This window comes from Salvelinus namaycush, chromosome 36 (genome assembly GCF_016432855.1).
Source record: "Salvelinus namaycush isolate Seneca chromosome 36, SaNama_1.0, whole genome shotgun sequence".
Lineage (NCBI taxonomy): Eukaryota > Metazoa > Chordata > Actinopteri > Salmoniformes > Salmonidae > Salvelinus > Salvelinus namaycush.
In genome coordinates, this window is record NC_052342.1 from 25281840 (window position 1) to 25306945 (window position 25106).

At 40.7% G+C, this 25106-nt stretch overlaps 1 protein-coding gene across 1 annotated transcript in view; it reads left to right on the forward strand.

The window, feature by feature from the left end:
• mus81 (MUS81 structure-specific endonuclease subunit) overlaps positions 1-24787 on the forward strand; it is a 33488-nt gene extending 8701 nt beyond the window's left edge. The window contains exons 9-16 of the mRNA XM_038975772.1: positions 3501-3628; positions 6430-6542; positions 6721-6840; positions 7216-7311; positions 14507-14647; positions 17408-17511; positions 24351-24434; positions 24507-24787. Of these exons, the coding sequence (XP_038831700.1) occupies positions 3501-3628; positions 6430-6542; positions 6721-6840; positions 7216-7311; positions 14507-14647; positions 17408-17511; positions 24351-24434; positions 24507-24573 (853 nt within the window). The 3' untranslated portion in view covers positions 24574-24787. The remainder of the gene's footprint in view (positions 1-3500; positions 3629-6429; positions 6543-6720; positions 6841-7215; positions 7312-14506; positions 14648-17407; positions 17512-24350; positions 24435-24506) is intronic.
• The last annotated feature ends 319 nt before the right edge of the window (positions 24788-25106 follow it).

The window sequence follows — 25106 nt, forward strand, 5'->3', positions numbered from 1 at the left end:
CATATAGAATCACAATACATATAGAATCATGAGAATCACAATACATATAGAATCATGAGAATCACAATGCATACAGAATCATGAGGATCACAATACATATAGAATCATGAGAATCACAATACATGTAGAATAATGAGAATCACAATGCATATAGAATCATGAGAATCACAATGCATATAGAATCATGAGTCACAATACAAATAGAATCACAATACAAATAGAATCACAATACATTGAGAATCACAATGCATATAGAATCACAATGCATATAGAATCATGAGAATCACAATGCATACAGAATCATGAATCACAATACATGTAGAATCATGAGAATCACAATACACGTAGAATCATGAGAATCACAATACACGTAGAATCATGAGAATCACAATACACGTAGAATCATGAGAATCACAATACATGTAGAATCATGAGAATCACAATACACGTAGAATCATGAGAATCACAATACATGTAGAATCATGAGAATCACAATGCATATAGATTCACAATGCATATAGAATCATGAAAATCACAATACATATAGAATCATGAGAATCACAAAGCATATAGAATCATGAGTCACAATACAAATAGAATCACAATACAAATAGAATCACATAAAATAGAATCACAATACAATAAGAATCACAATGCATATAGAATCACAATGCATACAGAATCTGAGATCAATACATATAGAATCATGAGAATCACAATACATATAGAATCATGAGAATCACAATGCATATAGATTCACAATGCATATAGAATCATGAAAATCACAATACATGTAGAATAATGAGAATCACAATGCATATAGAATCATGAGAATCACAATGCATATAGAATCATGAAAATCACAATACATGTAGAATAATGAGAATCACATGCATATAGAATAATGAGTCACAATACAAATAGATCACAATACAAATAGAATCACAATACAAATAGAATCACAATACAATGAGAATCACAATGCATATAGAATCACAATGCATATAGAATCATGAGAATCACAATGCATATAGAATCACAATACATATAGAATCATGATAATCACAATGCATATAGAATCACAATACATATAGAATCATGAGAATTGCAATGCAGGTAGATTCATGAGAATCACAATACATGTAGAATCACGAGAATCACAATGCATATAGAATCTCAATGCATATAGAATCATGAGAATTGCAATGCAGGTAGATTCATGAGAATCGCAATGCAGGTAGATTCATGAGAATCGCAATGCTGGTAGAATCATGAGAATCACAATGCAGTTAGAATCATGAGAATCACAATGCATGTAGAATCATGAGAATCACAATGCAGTTAGAATCATGAGAATTGCAATACATGTAGAATCATGAGAATCACAATGCATATAGAATGACAATACATATAGAATCACGAGAATCACAATGCATGTAGGATCATGAGAATCACAATGCATATAGAATGACAATACATATAGAATCACGAGAATCACAATGCATATAGAATCACGATAATCTCAATGCATATAGGATCATGAGAATCACAATGCAGTTAGAATCATGAGAATCGCAATGCAGGTAGAATCATGAGAATCGCAATGCAGGTAGAATCATGAGAATCGCAATGCAGGTAGGTTCATGAGAATCGCAATGCTGGTAGAATCATGAGAATCGCAATGCATATAGAATGACAATGCATATAGAATCATGAGAATCACAATACATATAGAATCATGAGAATCACAATGCATACAGAATCATGAGGATCACAATACATATAGAATCATGAGAATCACAATACATGTAGAATCATGAGAATCACAATACATGTAGAATCATGAGAATCACAATGCATACAGAATCATGAGGATCACAATACATATAGAATCATGAGAATCACATACATGTAGAATAATGAGAATCACAATAAATGTAGATAATGAGAATCACAATGCATACAGAATCATGAGGTCACAATACATATAGAATCATGAGAATCACAATACATGTAATAATGAGATCACAATGCATATAGAATCATGAGAATCACAATGCATACCGAATCATGAGGATCACAATGCATACAGAATCATGAGGATCACAATGCATACAGAAACACAATACATATAGAATCATGAGAATCACAATGCATACAGAATCATAATACATATAGAATCATGAGAATCACAATACATATAGAATCACAATACATATAGAATCATGAGAATCACAATGCATACAGAATCATGAGAATCACAATGCATATAGAATCACAATACATATAGAATCATGAGAATCACAATACATATAGAATCATGAGAATCACAATGCATACAGAATCATGAGGATCACAATACATATAGAATCATGAGAATCACAATACATGTAGAATAATGAGAATCACAATGCATATAGAATCATGAGAATCACAATGCATATAGAATCATGAGTCACAATACAAATAGAATCACAATACAAATAGAATCACAATACATTGAGAATCACAATGCATATAGAATCACAATGCATATAGAATCATGAGAATCACAATGCATACAGAATCATGAATCACAATACATATAGAATCATGAGAATCACAATACATATAGAATCATGAGAATCACAATACAAATAGAATCATGAGAATCACAATACATATAGAATCACAATAAATATAGAATCATGAGGATCACAAAACATGTAGAATCGTGAGAATGACAATACATGTAGAATCACAATGCATATAGAATCATGAGGATCACAGTGCATGTAGAATCATGAGAATCACAGTGCGGGTAGAATCATGAGAATCGCAATGCGGGTAGATTCATGAGAATCGCAATGCGGGTAGATTCATGAGAATCGCAATGCGGGTAGATTCACGAGAATCGCAATGCGGGTAGATTCACGAGAATCGCAATGCGGGTAGATTCACGAGAATCGCAATGCGGGTAGATTCACGAGAATCGCAATGCGGGTAGATTCACGAGAATCGCAATGCGGGTAGATTCACGAGAATCGCAATGCGGGTAGATTCACGAGAATCGCAATGCGGGTAGATTCACGAGAATCGCAATCGGGAAACGAGAATGCACGGGTAGATTCACGAGAATCGCAATGCGGGTAGAATCACGAGGATCGCAATGCGGGTAGAATCACGAGGATCGCAATGCGGGTAGAATCACGAGGATCGCAATGCGGGTAGAATCACGAGGATCGCAATGCGGGTAGAATCACGAGGATCGCAATGCGGGTAGAATCACGAGGATCGCAATGCGGGTAGAATCACGAGGATCGCAATGCGGGTAGATTCACGAGAATCGCAATGCGGGTAGAATCACGAGGATCGCAATGCGGGTAGAATCACGAGGATCGCAATGCGGGTAGAATCACCAAATTGTCATCATAATATGGTATTGTGAGATCCTGGGTAATTCCCAGCCCTAGGGTGTGTTAATGCGTTCCTCCTGTGTGTGTGTGTGTGTGTGTGTGTAGGGGCAGCACGGCCTGTAAGCAGGAGCTGGTGAAGGAGCTGCAGAGGAACGGCGTAACCTTTGACGTCAGGAAGTTAAACGTAGGTGACTTCCTGTGGGTGGCCAAGGAGAGGGTCGCTCCCGTGTCAGGTAACACACTGAGCTCGTCTTCTTTTCCCCCTGGGTACTAAGTATTTTTCCCCCTGGGCGCTAGTAGTATTTTTCCCCCTGGGCGCTAATAGTATTTTCCCCCTGGGCGCTAATAGTATTTTTCCCCTGGGTACTAAAAGTCTTTTTCCCCCTGGGTACTAAAAGTCCTTTCCCCCTGGGTACTAAAAGTCTCTTCCCCCTGGGTACTAAAAGTCTCTTCCCCCTAGGTACTAAAAGTTTCTTCCCCCCTGGGTACTAAAAGTCTCTTCTCCCCCTAGGTACTAAAAGTCTCCCCCCCGGGTACTAAAAAGTCTCTTCCCCCCCTGGAGTACTAAAAGTCTCTCCCCCCCCCCCCCCCCCCTGGGTACTAAAAGTCTCTTCCCCCCCTGGGTACTAAAAGTCTCTTCCCCCCCTGGGTACTAAAAGTCTCTCCCCCCCCCCCCCGGGTACTAAAAGTCTCTCCCCCCCCCCCCCCCCCCTGGGTACTAAAAGTCTCTTCACCCCCTGGGTACTAAAAGTCTCTTCCCCCCTGGGTACTAAAAGTCTCTTCCCCCCTGGGTACTAAAAGTCTCTTCCCCCCCCTGGGTACTAAAGTCTCTTCCCCCCCCTGGGTACTAAAAGTCTCTTCCCCCCCTGGGTACTAAAAGTCTCTTCCCCCCTGGGTACTAAAAGTCTCTTCCCCCCTGGGTACTAAAAGTCTCTTCCCCCCTGGGTACTAAAAGTCTCTTCCCCCCTGGGTACTAAAAGTCTCTTCCCCCCTGTTTACTAAAAGTCTCTTCCCCCCTGGGTACTAAAAGTCTCTTTCCCCCTGGGTACTAAAAGTCTCTTCCCCCCCTGGGTACTAAAAGTCTCTTCCCCCCCCTGGGTACTAAAAGTCTCTTTCCCCCCTGGGTACTAAAAGTCTCTTCCCCCCCCTGGGTACTAAAAGTCTCTTTCCCCCTGGGTACTAAAAGTCTCTTCCCCCTGGGTACTAAAAGTCTCTTCCCCCCTGGGTACTAAAAGTCTCTTCCCCCCTGGGTACTAAAAGTCTCTTCCCCCCTGGGTACTAAAAGTCTCTTCCCCCCTGGGTACTAAAAGTCTCTTCCCCCCTGGGAGCTGAAAGCGAGGGCGTGATGAATGTCAATAGTAGACTGTATATCATGTTTATCCACTAGATGGCGACCTTGTAAAGGGCTGTGATTCACTGTTCTATCTGACATTTTCCTCTGGACCTGGACTGTCTAGGACTGGGGTTCTGCTATTCAATCAACAGAAATCTCATAATTCAAATTTCTCAAACATACAAGTATTAGACACCATTTTAAAGATAAAATTCTCGTTAATCCAACCACAGTGTCTGATTTCAAAAAAGCTTTTTGGCAAAAGCAGAACATATCATTATGTTAGTTCAGCAACTATTCACAGAAAGCATACAGCGATTTTCCAACCAAAGAGAGGAGTCACAAAAAGCAGAAATAGAGATAAAATGTATCACTAACCTTTGATATTCATCAGATGACACTCCCGGGACAACATGTTACACAATATATGTATGTTTTGTTCGATCAAGTTCATATTTATATCCAAAAACCTCAGTTTACATTTGGCTTTGCCTCCAAAACATTCCGTGAATTTGCACAGAGCCACATCAATTTACAGAAATACTCATAATAAACATTGATAAAAGATACAAGTGTTATTCACAGATTTAAAGATATACTTCTCCTTAATGCAACCGCTGTGTCAGATTTCAAAAAAACTTTACGGAAAAAGCAAACCATGCAATAATCTGAGTACGGCGCTCAGAGACCAACACAACCCCAAAAGATATCCGCCATGTTGGAGTCAACATAAGTCAGAAATAGCATTATAAATATTCACTTACCTTTGATGATCTTCATCAGAATGCACTCCCAGGAATCCCAGTTCCAGAATAAATGTTTGATTTGTTCCATAAAGTCCATAATTTATGTCCAAATTCCTCCTTGTTGTTCGCGCGTTCAGTACACAATCTAAACTCACGACGCGCGGGCAAGTCCAGGCAAAAAATCTGACGAAAAGTCATATTACAGTTTGCAGAAACATGTCAAACAAAGTATAGAATCAATCTTTAGGATGTTTTCAACATAAATCTTCAATAATGTTCCAACCGGAGAATTCCTTTGTCTTCAGAAATGCAATGGAAAGCAAGTAGCTCTCACGTGAGGGCGCATGGTCAGCTCGTGGCTCTCTGGCAGAGACCTTACTCAATCCCCTCTCATTCGCCCCCACTTCACAGTAGAAGCATCAAACAAGGTTCTAAAGACTGTTGACATCTAGTGGAAGCCTTAGGAAGTGCACCCATAGACACTGTGTATTCGATAGGCCAAGAGTTGAAAAACTACAAACCTCAGATTTCCCACTTCCTAGTTGGATTTTTCTCAGGTTTTCACCTAGCATATGAGTTCTGTTATACTCACAGACATCATTCAAACAGTTTTAGAAACTTCAGAGTATTTTCTATCCAAATCATAAATTAGCAACTGGGACTGAGTAGCAGGCAGTTTACTCTGGGCATGCTTTTCATCCAAACGTGAAAATGCTGTCCCCTAGCCATAAGAAGTTAATGTGAAATATTTTTTTACAGGTTCTTTTGAATATCCACTGTTTTATTTTCAACCTACTCTCTCGCTCTCTCTCCCCATCCCACTCGCTCTCTCTCTCTCCCTCTCTCTCCCCATCCCTCTCTCTCTCTCCCCATCCCGCTCCTCTCTCTCCCCATCCCTCTCTCTCTCTCCCCATCCCGCTCGCTCTCTCTTTCTCTCTCTCCCTCCCCCCTCCAGGTCAGTTGCGTGCCCCCCCAAGTAGGGAGCTGGTCCTTGATTACATCATCGAGAGGAAGAGGATGGACGACTTGTGTGGTAGCATCATCGACGGACGATTCAGGGAACAGAAGGTGTGTGTGTGTGTGTGTGCGCGTGTGCGCGCGCGCAGGACTCATCAACATAATGCTTTTTCCCTGCAGTTAGTTTCCAGACATTTCATGCTCTTTCTCCCTGCAGTTAGTTTCCAGACATTTCATGCTCTTTCTCCCTCAGTTAGTTTCCAGACATTTCATGCTCTTTCTCCCTCAGTTTCGTCTGAAGAGGTGTGGTCTACAGAAGCCCATCTACCTGGTGGAGGAGTGTGGCTCTGCTGCTGCTCACCTGAGTTTACCTGAGACCACGCTGCAGCAGGCTATAGTTAATACACAGGTACACCTGACACCCCCTACAGCAGATTATAGTTAATACAACCTGAGACCCCCCTACAGCAGACTATAGTTAATACAACCTGAGACCCCCCTACAGCAGACTATAGTTAATACAACCTGAGACCCCCCCCTACAGCAGACCTACTGGCCGTGTTTTATGACTACTGGCCGTGTTTTATGACTACTGGCCGTGTTTCATGACTACTGGCCGTGTTTCATGACTACTGGCCGTGGTTCATGACTACTGGCCGTGGTTCATGACTACTGGCCGTGGTTCATGACTACTGGCCGTGGTTCATGACTATTGGCCGTGTATTATGTCTATTGGCCGTGTATTATGACTATTGGCTATAGCTTACCTTTCCAACTCTGTCAGGTGGTAGATGGCTTCTTTGTGAAGAGAGTCCAGGATGTGAAGGAGTCTGTAGCCTACCTCACTGTCATGACCCGATACCTCACCAAGCTATACCAGGTAACTATACACACACACACACACACACACACACACACACACACACACACACACACACACACACACACACACACACACACACACACACACACACACACACACACACACACTTGACCAGATGCCTGACCATGGCACTTCTATAAGCCTATATCCCACCATAGTATGAGGGATTTCTATAAGCCTATATCCCACCATAGCCTGAGGCACTTCTGAAAGCCTATATCCCACCATAACCTGAGGGATTTCTGAAAGCCTATATCCCACCATTACCTGAGGCACTTCTGAAAGCCTATATCCCACCATAGCCTGAGGGATTTCTGAAAGCCTATATCCCACCATAGCCTGAGGGATTTGTACAATAACTTTTCTTTCAGTTTAATTTCGGGAATTGGGTAAGGTGCAACGCAAAAAATCACAATCACCCGACCTCAACCCAATTGAGTTGGTTTGGGATGAGTCGGACCGCAGCCAACAAGTGCTCATTATATGTGGGAACTCCTTCAAGACTGTTGGAAAAGCATTCCAGGTGAAGCTGGTTGAGAGAATGTAGAAAGCTGTCATCAAGGCAAAGGGTGGCTACTTTGAAGAATCTAAATGTATTTTAATTTGTTAAGCACTTTTTTGGTTACCACATGATTCCATATGTGTTATTTTATAGTTTTTTATGTCTTCACTATTATTCTCAATGTGGAAAATAGTAAAAATAAAGAAAACCCTTGAATGAGTAGGTGTTCTAAACCTTTTGACTGGTGGTATACTCCACTGGTAACTATACACACAACTGACCAGATTCCTCACCAAGCTATACCAGGTCATGATATTGCTGTTTTGGATTCTACATTATTTTGAATAGAATTAACATTTTAAAACTAAAAAGGTAACTACAGTATTCAGCACTTGACTCTAGCCCCATACTGAATAGAACGGTAATATAATGGTAATATAGTGGTAATATAATGGTAATACAGTGGTAATGTATTGGTAATATAATGGTAAAGTATTGGTAATATAGCGGTAATATAATGGTAATATAGCGGTAATGTAATGGTGAAATATAATGGTAATATAATGGTAATATAACGGTAATATAGCGGTAATATAGTGATAATATAGTGATAATATAGTGGTAATATAGTGATAATATAATGGTAATAAAATGGTAATATAGCGGTAATATAATGGTAATATAGTGATAATATAATGTAATATAGCAGTAATATGTTAATATAGCGGCAATATAACGGTAATATAATGGTAATATAGCGGTAATATAGTGGTAATATAGCGGTAATATAGTGGTAATATAGTGGTAATATAATGGTAATATAATGATAATATAGCGGTAATGTAGTGGTAATATAGTGGTAATATAGCGGTAATATAGTGGTAATATAGCGGTAATGTAATGGTAATAGAATGGTAATATAATGATAATATAGCGGTAATGTAGTGATAATATAGTGATAATATAGTGATAATATAGTGATAATATAATGGTAATAAAATGGTAATATAGCGGTAATATAATGGTAATATAGTGATAATATAATGTAATATAGCAGTAATATGTTAATATAGCGGCAATATAACGGTAATATAATGGTAATATAGCGGTAATATAGTGGTAATATAGCGGTAATATAGTGGTAATATAATGGTAATATAATGATAATATAGCGGTAATGTAGTGGTAATATAGTGGTAATATAGTGGTAATATAGTGGTAATATAGCGGTAATGTAATGGTAATAGAATGGTAATATAGTGGTAATATAGTGGTAATATAATGGTAATATAATGGTAATATAGTGATAATATAATGTAATATAGCGGTAATATACTGGTAATAGAATGGTAATATAGCGGTAATATAGTGGTAATATAGTGGTAATATAGCGGTAATATAATGGTAATAGAATGGTAATATAGTGGTAATAGAATGGTAATATAATGGTAATATAGCGATAATATAATGTAATATAGCACTAATATGTTAATATAGCGGCAATATAGCGGTAATATAGCGGTAATATAATGGTAATATAGTGGTAATATAGCGGTAATATAATGGTAATATAGTGGTGATATAGTGGTAATATAGTGGTAATATAGTGGTAATATAGCGGTAATATAGTGGTAATATAGTGGTAATATAGCGGTAATATAGTGGTAATATAGTGGTAATATAGTGGTAATATAGTGATAATATAATGGTAATATAGCGGTAATATAGCGGTAATATAGCGGTAATATAGTGGTAATATAGCGGTAATATAGTGGTAATGTAATGGTAATAGAATGGTAATAGAATGATAGCGGTAATATAATGGTAATATAATGTTAATATAGCGGTAATATAGTGGTAATCTAATGGTAATATAGTGATAATATAATGGTAATATAGTGGTAATAGAATGGTAATATAATGGTAATAAAATGGTAATATAGCGGTACTATAGTGATAATATAATGGTAATATAGTGATAATATAATGGTAATATAGTGATAATATACTGGTAATATAGCGATAATGTAATATAGCAGTAATATGTTAATATAGTGGTAATATAATGGTAATAAAATGGTAATATAGCGGTAATATAATGGTGATATAGTGATAATATAATGGTAATATAGTGATAATATAATGGTAATATAGTGATAATATAATGGTAATAAAATGGTAATATAGCGGTAATATAGCGATAATATAATGGTAATATAATGGTAATATAGCGATAATATAATGTAATATAGCACTAATATGTTAATATAGCGGCAATATAGCGGTAATATAGCGGTAATATAGTGGTAATATAGTGGTAATATAGCGGTAATATAATGGTAATATAGTGGTGATATAGTGGTAATAGAATGGTAATAGAATGGTAATATAGCGGTAGTATAATGGTAATATAGTGGTAATATAATGGTAATATAGTGGTAGTATAATGGTAATATAATGGTAATATGATGGTAATAGAATGGTAATGTAATGGTAATATAGTGATAATATAATGGTAATATAGTGGTAATAGAATGGTAATATAGTGATAATATAATGGTAATAAAATGGTAATATAGCGGTACTATAGTGATAATATAATGGTAATATAGTGATAATATAATGGTAATATAGTGATAATATAATGGTAATATACTGGTAATATAGCGATAATGTAATATAGCAGTAATATGTTAATATAGTGGTAATATAATGGTAATAAAATGGTAATATAGCGGTAATATAATGGTGATATAGTGATAATATAATGGTAATATAGTGATAATATAATGGTAATATAGTGATAATATAATGGTAATAAAATTGTAATATAGCGGTAATATAGTGATAATATAATGGTAATATAGTGATAATATAATGGTAATATAGCGATAATATAATGTAATATAGCACTAATATGTTAATATAGCGGTAATATAGCGGTAATATAATGGTAATATAATGGTAATATAGTGGTAATATAGCGGTAATATAGCGGTAATATAGCGGTAATATAGCGGTAATATAATGGTGATATAGTGGTAATAGAATGGTAATATAATGGTAATATAGCGGTAGTATAATGGTAATATAGCGGTAGTATAATGGTAATATAGTGGTAGTATAATGGTAATATAATGGTAATATGGTGGTAATATAATGGTAATAGAATGGTGATGTAATGGTAATATAGTGGTACTATAATGGTAATATAATGGTACTGTAATGGTAATATAGTGATAATATAACGGTAATATAGCGGTAATATAATGGTAATATACTGGTAATATAGCGATAATGTAATATAGCAGTAATATGTTAATATAGTGGTAATATAATGGTAATAAAATGGTAATATAGCGGTAATATAATGGTGATATAGTGATAATATAATGGTAATATAGTGATAATATAATGGTAATATAGTGATAATATAATGGTAATATAGTGATAATATAATGGTAATATACTGGTAATATAGCGATAATGTAATATAGCAGTAATATGTTAATATAGTGGTAATATAATGGTAATAAAATGGTAATATAGCGGTAATATAATGGTGATATAGTGATAATATAATGGTAATATAGTGATAATATAATGGTAATATAGTGATAATATAATGGTAATATAGTGATAATATAATGGTAATAAAATGGTAATATAGCGGTAATATAGCGATAATATAATGTAATATAGCACTAATATGTTAATATAGCGGCAATATAGCGGCAATATAGCGGCAATATAGCGGTAATATAGTGGTAATATAGTGGTAATATAGTGGTAATATAGCGGTAATATAATGGTGATATAGTGGTAATAGAATGGTAATATAATGGTAATATAGCGGTAGTATAATGGTAATATAGCGGTAGTATAATGGTAATATAATGGTAATATGATGGTAATAGAATGGTAATGTAATGGTAATATAGTGATAATATAATGGTAATATAGTGGTAATAGAATGGTAATAGAATGGTAATATAGTGATAATATAATGGTAATAAAATGGTAATATAGCGGTACTATAGTGATAATATAATGGTAATATAGTGATAATATAATGGTAATATAGTGATAATATAATGGTAATATACTGGTAATATAGCGATAATGTAATATAGCAGTAATATGTTAATATAGTGGTAATATAATGGTAATAAAATGGTAATATAGCGGTAATATAATGGTGATATAGTGATAATATAATGGTAATATAGTGATAATATAATGGTAATATAGTGATAATATAATGGTAATAAAATTGTAATATAGCGGTAATATAGTGATTATATAATGGTAATATAGTGATAATATAATGGTAATATAGCGATAATATAATGTAATATAGCACTAATATGTTAATATAGCGGTAATATAGCGGTAATATAATGGTAATATAGTGGTAATATAGCGGTAATATAGCGGTAATATAGCGGTAATATAATGGTGATATAGTGGTAATAGAATGGTAATAGAATGGTAATATAGCGGTAGTATAATGGTAATATAGCGGTAGTATAATGGTAATATAGTGGTAGTATAATGGTAATATAATGGTAATATGGTGGTAATATAATGGTAATAGAATGGTAATGTAATGGTAATATAGTGGTACTATAATGGTAATATAATGGTACTGTAATGGTAATATAGTGGTAATATAGTGATATAACGGTAATATAGCGGTAATATAATGGTAATATAGTGATAATGTAATGTAATATAGCAGTAATATGTTAATATAATGGTAATATAGTGGTAATATAGCGGTATTATAATGGTAATATAGGGGTAATAGAATGGTAATAGAATGGTAATAGAATGGTAATAGAATGGTAATATAGTGGTAATATAGTGGTAATATAATGGTAATATAGTGATAATATAATGTAATATAGCGGTAATATACTGGTAATAGAATGGTAATAGAATGGTAATATAGCGGTAATATAGTGGTAATATAGTGGTAATATAGCGGTAATATAATGGTAATAGAATGGTAATATAGTGGTAATAGAATGGTAATATAATGGTAATATAGCGATAATATAATGTAATATAGCACTAATATGTTAATATAGCGGCAATATAGCGGTAATATAGCGGTAATATAGCGGTAATATAATGGTAATATAGTGGTAATATAGCGGTAATATAGTGGTGATATAGTGGTGATATAGTGGTAATAGAATGGTAATATAATGGTAATATAGCGGTAGTATAATGGTAATATAATGGTAATATGGTGGTAATATAATGGTAATAGAATGGTAATGTAATGGTAATATAGTGGTACTATAATGGTAATATAATGGTACTGTAATGTAATATAGCAGTAATATGTTAATATAATGGTAATATAGTGGTAATATAGCGGTATTATAATGGTAATATAGGGGTAATAGAATGGTAATAGAATGGTAATAGAATGGTAATATAGTGGTAATATAGTGGTAATATAATGGTAATATAGTGATAATATAATGTAATATAGCAGTAATATGTTAATATAGGGGCAATATAGCGGTAATATAGCGGTAATATAGCGGTAATATAGCGGTAATAGTGGTAATAGTGGTAATATAGTGGTAATATAGTGGTAATATAATGGTAATATAATGGTAATATAGTGATAATATAATGTAATATAGCAGTAATATGTTAATATAGTGGTAATATAGCGGTAATATAGCGGTAATAGAATGGTAATAGAATGGTAATAGAATGGTAATATAGCGGTAATATAATGGTAATATAGCGGTAATATACTGGTAATAGAATGGTAATAGAATGGTAATATAGCGGTAATATAGTGATAATATAATGGTAATATAGTTGTAATATAATGGTAATATAGCGGTAATATAGTGATAATATAGTGGTAATATAATGATAATATAATGGTAATATAGTGGTATTATAGTGGTAATAGAATGGTAATATAGTGGTAATATAGCGGTATTATAATGATAATAGAATGGTAATATAGCGGTATTATAATGGTAATATAGCGGTAATATAGTGATAATATAATGGTAATATAGCGGTAATATAGTGATAATATAATGGTAATATAGCGGTAATATAATGGTAATATAGCGGTAATATAATGGTAATATAGCGGTACTATAATGGTAATATAGCGGTACTATAATGGTAATATAGCGGTAATATAATGTAATATAGCAGTAATATAATGATAATATAATGGTAATATAGTGGTATTATAATGGTAATATAGTGGTAATAGAATGGTAATATAGTGGTAATATAGCGGTATTATAATGATAATATAGTGGTAATAGAATGGTAATATAGTGGTAATAGAATGGTAATATAGCGGTATTATAATGATAATAGAATGGTAATATAGCGATATTATAATGGTAATATAGCGGTAATATAGTGATAATATAATGGTAATATAGCGGTAATATAGTGATAATATAATGGTAATATAGCGGTAATATAGTGATAATATAATGGTAATATAGCGGTAATATAGTGATAATATATTGGTAATATAGCGATAATATAATGGTAATATAGCGGTAATATAATGGTAATATAGCGGTAATATAACGGTAAATGCCAACTCTGGCGCTGTTCCCTTATGTGTCCATATATATCATTATTCATCAAATGGTGTTCACTGATTTTCATTGTTTTCTGATTTAGAACCGTACGCTGGTCTGTCGCTCCAGGGAGCTGGAGGGGGATGGACAGAACGAGGAAGAGTGTGGAGGGAGGGAGAGAGAGGACCCCTCCTGTTCTCTCATCTCCTTCCCAGAGTTCAACCAAGGAGCTGTCAAGAACAAGGTGTTTGTTAACCGTCTCCCTGTCTCTCTACAGTGAGAGGTGTATGTTAACCGTCTCTCTGTCTCTCTACAGTGAGAGGTGTATGTTAACCGTCTCTCTACAGTGAGAGGTGTATGTTAACCGTCTCTCTGTCTCTCTACAGTGAGAGGTGTATGTTAACCGTCTCTCTGTCTCTCTACAGTGAGAGGTGTATGTTAACCGTCTCTCTGTCTCTCTACAGTGAGAGGTGTATGTTAACCGTCTCTCTGTCTCTCTACAGTGAGAGGTGTATGTTAACCGTCTCTCTGTCTCTCTACAGTGAGAGGTGTATGTTAACCGTCTCTCTACAGTGAGAGGTGTATGTTAACCGTCTCTCTGTCTCTCTACAGTGAGAGGTGTATGTTAACCGTCTCCCTGTCTCTCTACAGTGAGAGGTGTATGTTAACCGTCTCTCTGTCTCTCTACAGTGAGAGGTGTATGTTAACCGTCTCTCTGTCTCTCTACAGTGAGAGGTGTATGTTAACCGTCTCTCTGTCTCTCTACAGTGAGAGGTGTATGTTAACCGTCTCCCTGTCTCTCTACAGTGAGAGGTGTATGTTAACCGTCTCTCTGTCTCTCTACAGTGAGAGGTGTATGTTAACCGTCTCCCTGTCTCTCTACAGTGAGAGGTGTATGTTAACCGTCTCTCTACAGTGAGAGGTGTATGTTAACCGTCTCCCTGTCTCTCTACAGTGAGAGGTGTATGTTAACCGTCTCTCTGTCTCTCTACAGTGAGAGGTGTATGTTAACCGTCTCTCTGTCTCTCTACAGTGAGAGGTGTATGTTAACCGTCTCTCTGTCTCTCTACAGTGAGAGGTGTATGTTAACCGTCTCTCTGTCTCTCTACAGTGAGAGGTGTATGTTAACCGTCTCTCTACAGTGAGAGGTGTATGTTAACCGTCTCTCTGTCTCTCTACAGTGAGAGGTGTATGTTAACCGTCTCTCTGTCTCTCTACAGTGAGAGGTGTATGTTAACCGTCTCTCTGTCTCTCTACAGTGAGAGGTGTATGTTAACCGTCTCTCTGTCTCTCTACAGTGAGAGGTGTATGTTAACCGTCTCTCTGTCTCTCTACAGTGAGAGGTGTATGTTAACCGTCTCTCTACAGTGAGAGGTGTATGTTAACCGTCTCCCTGTCTCTCTACAGTGAGAGGTGTATGTTAACCGTCTCTCTACAGTGAGAGGTGTATGTTAACCGTCTCTCTGTCTCTCTACAGTGAGAGGTGTATGTTAACCGTCTCTCTGTCTCTCTACAGTGAGAGGTGTATGTTAACCGTCTCTCTGTCTCTCTACAGTGAGAGGTGTATGTTAACCGTCTCTCTACAGTGAGAGGTGTATGTTAACCGTCTCTCTACAGTGAGAGGTGTATGTTAACCGTCTCTCTACAGTGAGAGGTGTATGTTAACCGTCTCTCTGTCTCTCTACAGTGAGAGGTGTATGTTAACCGTCTCTCTGTCTCTCTACAGTGAGAGGTGTATGTTAACCGTCTCTCTGTCTCTCTACAGTGAGAGGTGTATGTTAACCGTCTCTCTACAGTGAGAGGTGTATGTTAACCGTCTCTCTGTCTCTCTACAGTGAGAGGTGTATGTTAACCGTCTCTCTACAGTGAGAGGTGTATGTTAACCGTCTCCCTGTCTCTCTACAGTGAGAGGTGTATGTTAACCGTCTCTCTGTCTCTCTACAGTGAGAGGTGTATGTTAACCGTCTCTCTGTCTCTCTACAGTGAGAGGTGTATGTTAACCGTCTCTCTGTCTCTCTACAGTGAGAGGTGTATGTTAACCGTCTCTCTGTCTCTCTACAGTGAGAGGTGTATGTTAACCGTCTCTCTGTCTCTCTACAGTGAGAGGTGTATGTTAACCGTCTCTCTACAGTGAGAGGTGTATGTTAACCGTCTCTCTGTCTCTCTACAGTGAGAGGTGTATGTTAACCGTCTCCCTGTCTCTCTACAGTGAGAGGTGTATGTTAACCGTCTCTCTGTCTCTCTACAGTGAGAGGTGTATGTTAACCGTCTCCCTGTCTCTCTACAGTGAGAGGTGTATGTTAACCGTCTCTCTGTCTCTCTACAGTGAGAGGTGTATGTTAACCGTCTCTCTGTCTCTCTACAGTGAGAGGTGTATGTTAACCGTCTCCCTGTCTCTCTACAGTGAGAGGTGTATGTTAACCGTCTCTCTGTCTCTCTACAGTGAGAGGTGTATGTTAACCGTCTCTCTGTCTCTCTACAGTGAGAGGTGTATGTTAACCGTCTCTCTGTCTCTCTACAGTGAGAGGTGTATGTTAACCGTCTCTCTGTCTCTCTACAGTGAGAGGTGTATGTTAACCGTCTCTCTGTCTCTCTACAGTGAGAGGTGTATGTTAACCGTCTCTCTGTCTCTCTACAGTGAGAGGTGTATGTTAACCGTCTCTCTACAGTGAGAGGTGTATGTTAACCGTCTCTCTGTCTCTCTACAGTGAGAGGTGTATGTTAACCGTCTCCCTGTCTCTCTACAGTGAGAGGTGTATGTTAACCGTCTCTCTGTCTCTCTACAGTGAGAGGTGTATGTTAACCGTCTCTCTACAGTGAGAGGTGTATGTTAACCGTCTCTCTGTCTCTCTACAGTGAGAGGTGTATGTTAACCGTCTCTCTGTCTCTCTACAGTGAGAGGTGTATGTTAACCGTCTCTCTGTCTCTCTACAGTGAGAGGTGTATGTTAACCGTCTCTCTACAGTGAGAGGTGTATGTTAACCGTCTCCCTGTCTCTCTACAGTGTCAGACAGTGAGAGAGGTGTTTGCCAGGCAGCTGATGCAGATCTCTGGACTATCTGGTGATAAGGCTGTTGCTATACTAGAGCACTACAGTACTTTACACAGGTAACACACACACACACACACACACACACACACACACACACACACACACACACACACACACACACACACACACACACACACACACACACACACACACACACACACACCACACACACAAAGCTGACCTCTTGGCTTTTCAATTTAAGGGGCTTTATGTTAACATTGCCAAAGCAATTGAAGAAGATAATATATAAATATGAACAGTAAACATTACACTCACAGAAGTTCCAAAAGAATAAAGACATTTCAAATGTCATATTATGTCTATATACAGTGTTGTAACGATGTGCAAATAGTTTTAAAGTACAAAAGGGAAAATAAATAAACATAAATATGGGTTGTATTTACAATGGTGTTTGTTCTTCACTGGTTGCCCTTTTCTTGTGGCAACAGGTCACAAATCTTGCTGCTGTGATGTCACACTGTGGTATTTCACCCAGTAGATATGGGAGTTTATCAAAATTGGATTTGTTTTCTAATTCTTTGTAGATCTGTGTAATCTGAGGGAAATATGTGTCTCTAATATGGTCATACATTGGGCAGGAGGTTAGGAAGTGCAGCTCAGTTTCCACCTCATTTTGTGGGCAGTGTGCACATAGACTGTCTTCTCTTGAGAGCCATGTCTGCCTACGGCGGCCTTTCTCAATAGCAAGGCTATGCTCACTGAGTCAAAGCTTTCCTTAAGTTTGGAGATGAACCTGGAGAAGAGTCCCCTAAGCAAGCTGGTCTCTGTAGGTGATGGCTTTGTTATGGAAGGTTTGGGAATCGCTTCCTTTTAGGTGGTTGTTGAATTTAACGTCTCTTTTCTGGATTTTGATAATTAGTGGGTATCGGCCTAATTCTGCTCTGCGTGCATTATTTAGTGTTCTACGTTGTACACTGAGGATATTTTTGTAGAATTCTGCATGAAGAGTCTCAATTTGGGGTTTGTCCCATTTTGTGAATTCTTGGTTGGTGAGTAGACCCCAGACCTCACAACCATAAAGGGTTCTATAACTGATTCAAGTATTTTTAGCCAGATCCTAATTGGGATGTCGAATTTTATGTTCCTTTTGATGGCATAGAAGGCCCTTCTTGCCTTGTCTCTCAGATTGTTCACAGCTTTGTGGAAGTTACTTGTGGCGCTGATGTTTAGGCCGAGGTATGTATAGTTTTTTGTGTGCTCTAGGGCAGTGGTGTCTAGATGGAATTTGTATTTGTGGCTCTGGCGACTGGACCTTTTTTGGAACACCATCATTTTTGTCTTACTGAGATTTACTGTCAGGGCCCAGGTCTGACAGAACCTGTGTGGAAGATCTAGGTGCTGCTGTAGGCCCTCCTTGGTTGGGGACAGAAACACCAGATCATCAGTAGACATTTGACTTCAGATTCTAGTAGGGTGAGGCCGGGTGCTGCAGACTGTTCTAGTGCCCTCGCCAATTTGTTGATATATATGTTGAAGAGGGTGGGGCTTAAGCTGCATCCCTGTCTCACCCCACGGCCCTGTGGGAAGAAATTTGTGTGTTTTTTGCCTATTTTAGCCGCACACCAGTTGTTTGTGTACATGGATTTTATTATGTTTTTCCCCCAACACCACTTTCCACCAGTTTGTATAGCAGACTCTTATGCCAAATTGAGTCAGTCTTTTTTTAGATTAACAAAGCATGAGAAGATGATTTGGTAAAAAGCCTCTCTCTGTGTCTATCTGTCTGTATGTTAACCGTCTCCCTGTCTGTCTCTGTCTCACTCTCTGTCTCTTTGTCTGTCTCTGTCGATCTCTCCCGATCCCCGGCGCTCTCTGTGTCTCTCTCTATGATTGATTAGTTGATTGACAAGGTCATTGATTGATCAGATAGTTATTGATTGACTCTGCCTGCTGGCTCTGGAAGCACCATTTTGTCACTATAAAGTGCTCTACTTTTGACCAGAGTCCTATGAGGGAATAGGGTGCGATTTGGGGCGCACATTAAAGCTGAGGATGTAGTCTCTCAGGCAAACATGATTAATTGACCCCTAGTTTCCCCTCCAGTCGCTGGCCCCTAGTTTCCCCTCCAGTCACTGGCCCCTAGTTTCCCCTCCAGTCACTGGCCCCTAGTTTCCCCTCCAGTCACTGGCCCCTAGTTTCCCCTCCAGTCACTGGCCCCTAGTTTCCCCTCCAGTCACTGGCCCCTAGTTTCCCCTCCAGTCACTGGTCCCTAGTTTCCCCTCCAGTCACTGACCCCTAGTTTCCCCTCCAGTCACTGGCCCCTAGTTTCCCCTCCAGTCGCTGGCCCCTAGTTTCCCCTCCAGTCGCTGGCCCCTAGTTTCCCCTCCAGTCGCTGGCCCCTAGTTTCCCCTCCAGTCGCTGGCCCCTAGTTTCCCCTCCAGTCGCTGGCCCCTAGTTTCCCCTCCAGTCGCTGGCCCCTAGTTTCCCCTCCAGTCGCTGGCCCCTAGTTTCCCCTCCAGTCGCTGGCCCCTAGTTTCCCCTCCAGTCGCTGGCCCCTAGTTTCCCCTCCAGTCGCTGGCCCCTAGTTTCCCCTCCAGTCGCTGGCCCCTAGTTTCCCCTCCAGTCGCTGGCCCCTAGTTTCCCCTCCAGTCGCTGGCCCCTAGTTTCCCCTCCAGTCACTGGCCCCTAGTTTCCCCTCCAGTCACTGACCCCTAGTTTCCCCTCCAGTCGCTGGCCCCTAGTTTCCCCTCCAGTCGCTGGCCCCTAGTTTCCCCTCCAGTCGCTGGCCCCTAGTTTCCCCTCCAGTCGCTGGCCCCTAGTTTCCCCTCCAGTCACTGGCCCCTAGTTTCCCCTCCAGTCACTGGCCCCTAGTTTCCCCTCCAGTCACTGGCCCCTAGTTTCCCCTCCAGTCACTGGCCCCTAGTTTCCCTTCCAGTCACTGACCTCTAGTTTCCCTTCCAGTCGCTGGCCCATAGTTTCCCCTCCAGTCGCTGGGCCCTAGTTTCCCCTCCAGTCGCTGACCTCTAGTTTCCCCTCCAGTCACTGACCTCTAGTTTCCCCTCCAGTCACTGACCCCTAGTTTCCCCTCCAGTCACTGGCCCCTAGTTTCCCCTCCAGTCACTGACCTCTAGTTTCCCCTCCAGTCACTGGCCCATAGTTTCCCCTCCAGTCACTGGGCCCTAGTTTCCCCTCCAGTCACTGACCTCTAGTTTCCCCTCCAGTCACTGACCTCTAGTTTCCCCTCCAGTCACTGACCTCTAGTTTCCCCTCCAGTCACTTACACCTAGTTCCCCCTCCAGCCACTTACACCTAGTTTCCCCTCCAGTCACTGGCCCCTAGTTTCCCCTCCAGTCACTGGCCCCTAGTTTCCCCTCCAGTCACTGGCCCCTAGTTTCCCCTCCAGTCACTGGCCCCTAGTTTCCCCTCCAGTCACTGGCCCCTAGTTTCCCCTCCAGTCACTGGCCCCTAGTTTCCCCTCCAGTCACTGGCCCCTAGTTTCCCCTCCAGTCACTGGCCCCTAGTTTCCCCTCCAGTCACTGGCCCCTAGTTTCCCCTCCAGTCACTGGCCCCTAGTTTCCCCTCCAGTCACTGGCCCCTAGTTTCCCCTCCAGTCACTGACCTCTAGTTTCCCCTCCAGTCGCTGGCCCCTAGTTTCCCCTCCAGTCGCTGGCCCCTAGTTTCCCCTCCAGTCGCTGACCTCTAGTTTCCCCTCCAGTCGCTGGCCCCTAGTTTCCCCTCCAGTCGCTGGCCCCTAGTTTCCCTTCCAGTCGCTGGCCCCTAGTTTCCCCTCCAGTCGCTGGCCCCTAGTTTCCCCTCCAGTCGCTGGCCCCTAGTTTCCCCTCCAGTCGCTGGCCCCTAGTTTCCCCTCCAGTCGCTGGCCCCTAGTTTCCCCTCCAGTCGCTGGCCCCTAGTTTCCCCTCCAGTCGCTGGCCCCTAGTTTCCCCTCCAGTCGCTGGCCCCTAGTTTCCCCTCCAGTCGCTGGCCCCTAGTTTCCCCTCCAGTCGCTGGCCCCTAGTTTCCCCTCCAGTCGCTGGCCCCTAGTTTCCCCTCCAGTCGCTGGCCCCTAGTTTCCCCTCCAGTCATGCAGTTAGGAGTCAGAGGGCACCCTATTCCCTACATAGTGCACTGGAGCCCTATGAGTCCTGGTCAAAAGTAGTGAAGTTTAGACTGACTAAAGATCTTTTTAGGTCATTTCTTTCTAGAAGCATTTGCCTTGTCTAGAAGTGAAAGTTATAGGGCTGGTTTCTCTGTTGACAGGTGAGAGAGGGCTGGTTTCTCTGTTGACAGGTGAGAGAGGGCTGGTTTCTCTGTTGACAGGTGAGAGAGGGCTGGTTTCTCTGTTGACAGGTGAGAGAGGGCTGGTTTCTCTGTTGACAGGTGAGAGAGGGCTGGTTTCTCTGTTGACAGGTGAGAGAGGGCTGGTTTCTCTGTTGACAGGTGAGAGAGGGCTGGTTTCTCTGACAGGTGAGAGAGGGCTGGTTTCTCTGTTGACAGGTGAGAGAGGGCTGGTTTCTCTGTTGACAGGTGAGAGAGGGCTGGTTTCTCCGTTGACAGGTGAGAGAGGGCTGGTTTCTCCGTTGACAGGTGAGAGAGGGCTGGTTTCTCCGTTGACAGGTGAGAGAGGGCTGGTTTCTCTGTTGACAGGTGAGAGAGGGCTGGTTTCTCCGTTGACAGGTGAGAGAGGGCTGGTTTCTCTGTTGACAGGTGAGAGAGGGCTGGTTTCTCTGTTGACAGGTGAGAGAGGGCTGGTTTCTCCGTTGACGTAGGTGAGAGGGGGCTGGTTTCTCTGTTGACGTAGGTGAGAGGGGGCTGGTTTCTCTGTTGACGTAGGTGAGATGGGGCTGGTTTCTCTGTTGACGTAGGTGAGATGGAGCTGGTTTCTCTGTTGACGTAGGTGAGATGGGGCTGGTTTCTCTGTTGACGTAGGTGAGATAGGGCTGGTTTCTCCCTTGACGTAGGTGAGATGGGGCTGGTTTCTCTGTTGACGTAGGTGAGATGGGGCTGGTTTCTCCGTTGACGTAGGCGAGATGGGGCTGGTTTCTCTGTTGACGTAGGTGAGATGGGGCTGGTTTCTCTGTTGTCGTAGGTGAGATGGGGCTGGTTTCTCCGTTGACGTAGGCGAGATGGGGCTGGTTTCTCCCTTGACGTAGGTGAGATGGGGCTGGTTTCTCCGTTGACGTAGGTGAGATGGGGCTGGTTTCTCTGTTGACGTAGGTGAGATGGGGCTGGTTTCTCCGTTGACGTAGGCGAGATGGGGCTGGTTTCTCTGTTGACGTAGGTGAGATGGGGCTGGTTTCTCTGTTGACGTAGGTGAGATGGGGCTGGTTTCTCTATTGACGTAGGTGAGAGGGGGCTGGTTTCTCTGTTGACGTAGGTGAGATGGGGCAGGTTTCTCCGTTGACGTAGGTGAGATGGGGCTGGTTTCTCCGTTGACGTAGGCGAGATGGGGCTGGTTTCTCTGTTGACGTAGGTGAGATGGGGCTGGTTTCTCTGTTGACGTAGGTGAGATGGGGCTGGTTTCTCTGTTGACGTAGGTGAGATAGGGCTGGTTTCTCCCTTGACGTAGGTGAGAGAGGGCTGGTTTCTCCGTTGACGTAGGTGAGATAGGGCTGGTTTCTCCCTTGACGTAGGTGAGATGGGGCTGGTTTCTCCGTTGACGTAGGTGAGATGGAGCTGGTTTCTCCCTTGACGTAGGTGAGATGGAGCTGGTTTCTCCCTTGACGTAGGTGAGATGGAGCTGGTTTCTCCCTTGACGTAGGTGAGATGGGGCTGGTTTCTCTGTTGACGTAGGCGAGATGGGGCTGGTTTCTCCGTTGACGTAGGCGAGATGGGGCTGGTTTCTCTATTGACGTAGGTGAGATGGGGCTGGTTTCTCTATTGACGTAGGTGAGAGAGGGCTGGTTTCTCTGTTGACGTAGGTGAGATGGGGCTGGTTTCTCTGTTGACGTAGGTGAGATGGGGCTGGTTTCTCTGTTGACGTAGGTGAGATGGGGCTGGTTTCTCTGTTGACGTAGGTGAGATGGGGCTGGTTTCTCTGTTGACGTAGGTGAGATGGGGCTGGTTTCTCTGTTGACGTAGATGAGATGGGGCTGGTTTCTCCGTTGACGTAGGCGAGATGGAGCTGGTTTCTCCCTTGACGTAGGTGAGAGAGGGCTGGTTTCTCTGTTGACGTAGGTGAGATGGGGCTGGTTTCTCTGTTGACGTAGGTGAGAGAGGGCTGGTTTCTCTGTTGACGTAGGTGAGAGAGGGCTGGTTTCTCCGTTGACGTAGCCGAGATGGGGCTGGTTTCTCTGTTGACGTAGGCGAGATGGAGCTGGTTTCTCCCTTGACGTAGGTGAGAGAGGGCTGGTTTCTCTGTTGACGTAGGTGAGAGAGGGCTGGTTTCTCTGTTGACGTAGGTGAGAGAGGGCTGGTTTCTCTGTTGACGTAGGTGAGAGAGGGCTGGTTTCTCTGTTGACGTAGGTGAGAGAGGGCTGGTTTCTCTGTTGACGTAGGTGAGATAGGGCTGGTTTCTCTGTTGACGTAGGTGAGATGGGGCTGACTACTTTCAAATTGTTTTCTTTCATCTTTATTTAACCAGGTTAAAGATAAAGCAAAGCAGTGCGACACAAACAACAACACAGAGTTACACATGGAATAAACAAACGTACAATCAATAACACAATAGAAAAGTCTATATACAGTGTGTGCAAATGAGGTAAGATAAGGGAGGTAAGGTAATAAATAGGCCATAGTGGCGAAAACAATTACAATTTAGCAATAAAACACTGGAGTGATAGATGTGCAGAAGATGAATGTGCAAGTAGAGATACTGGGGTGCAAAGGAGCAAAATAAAAAACACTGGGGATGAGGTAGTTGGATTGGCTATTTACAGATGGGCTATACCAGCATGTCCTTTATCTCTCTCATCTCTCTCTCCTCTCATCCCTCCAGTCTGTTGAAAGCGTATGAGCAGTGCCCCAGCGACACAGAAAGAGAGAAACTACTCTCCTCCATCCGATATGGAAAACTGAAAAGGTGAGAACGTGTGAAAAGAACTGCAGATGTTAATTAATTGACTGCTTATTGTTGGTTCTGTTTGCATTTCAGGAACTTGGGTCCAGCTTTGAGTCGCACAGTCTACCAGCTCTACTGTACGAAAGGAGCACTGTCATAGACACACTCTCGCTCACGCACCACAACACACACACACCTCTACAATGTAGTGTTTAAAATACTTTGTTCCTTTGTCATTCCCTGCCAAGGTAAACCTATATGTAAATGCTGCTATTGTTGTGATTTTTTTACTATTTTCTAGTCAAGTGCGGCAGTGGGTAGCCTAGTGGTTAGAGCGTTGGACTAGTAACCGAAAGGTTGCAAGATCGAATCCCCGAGCTGACAAGGTACAGATCTGTCGTTCTGCCCCTGAACAGGCAGTTAACCCACTGTTCCTAGGCCGTCATTGTAAATAAGAATTTGTTCTTAACTTACTTGCCTAGTTAAATAAAGGTTAAATAAAGGTAAAATAATTAAGTATTGTTTTAAAAAGTTCCAGAAATTATGTTTAAGAATGAATAAAAGTCTTTGCTGTAGTTTGGAGAAATATTATTTGTTGTTGTCACTGTTATAAATGGATGTGTTACCCATAACACCCAAAGATGTTCCAGTTTATCACATTAAAGCATTTTAAAACAGCCCTAATTGTACAAA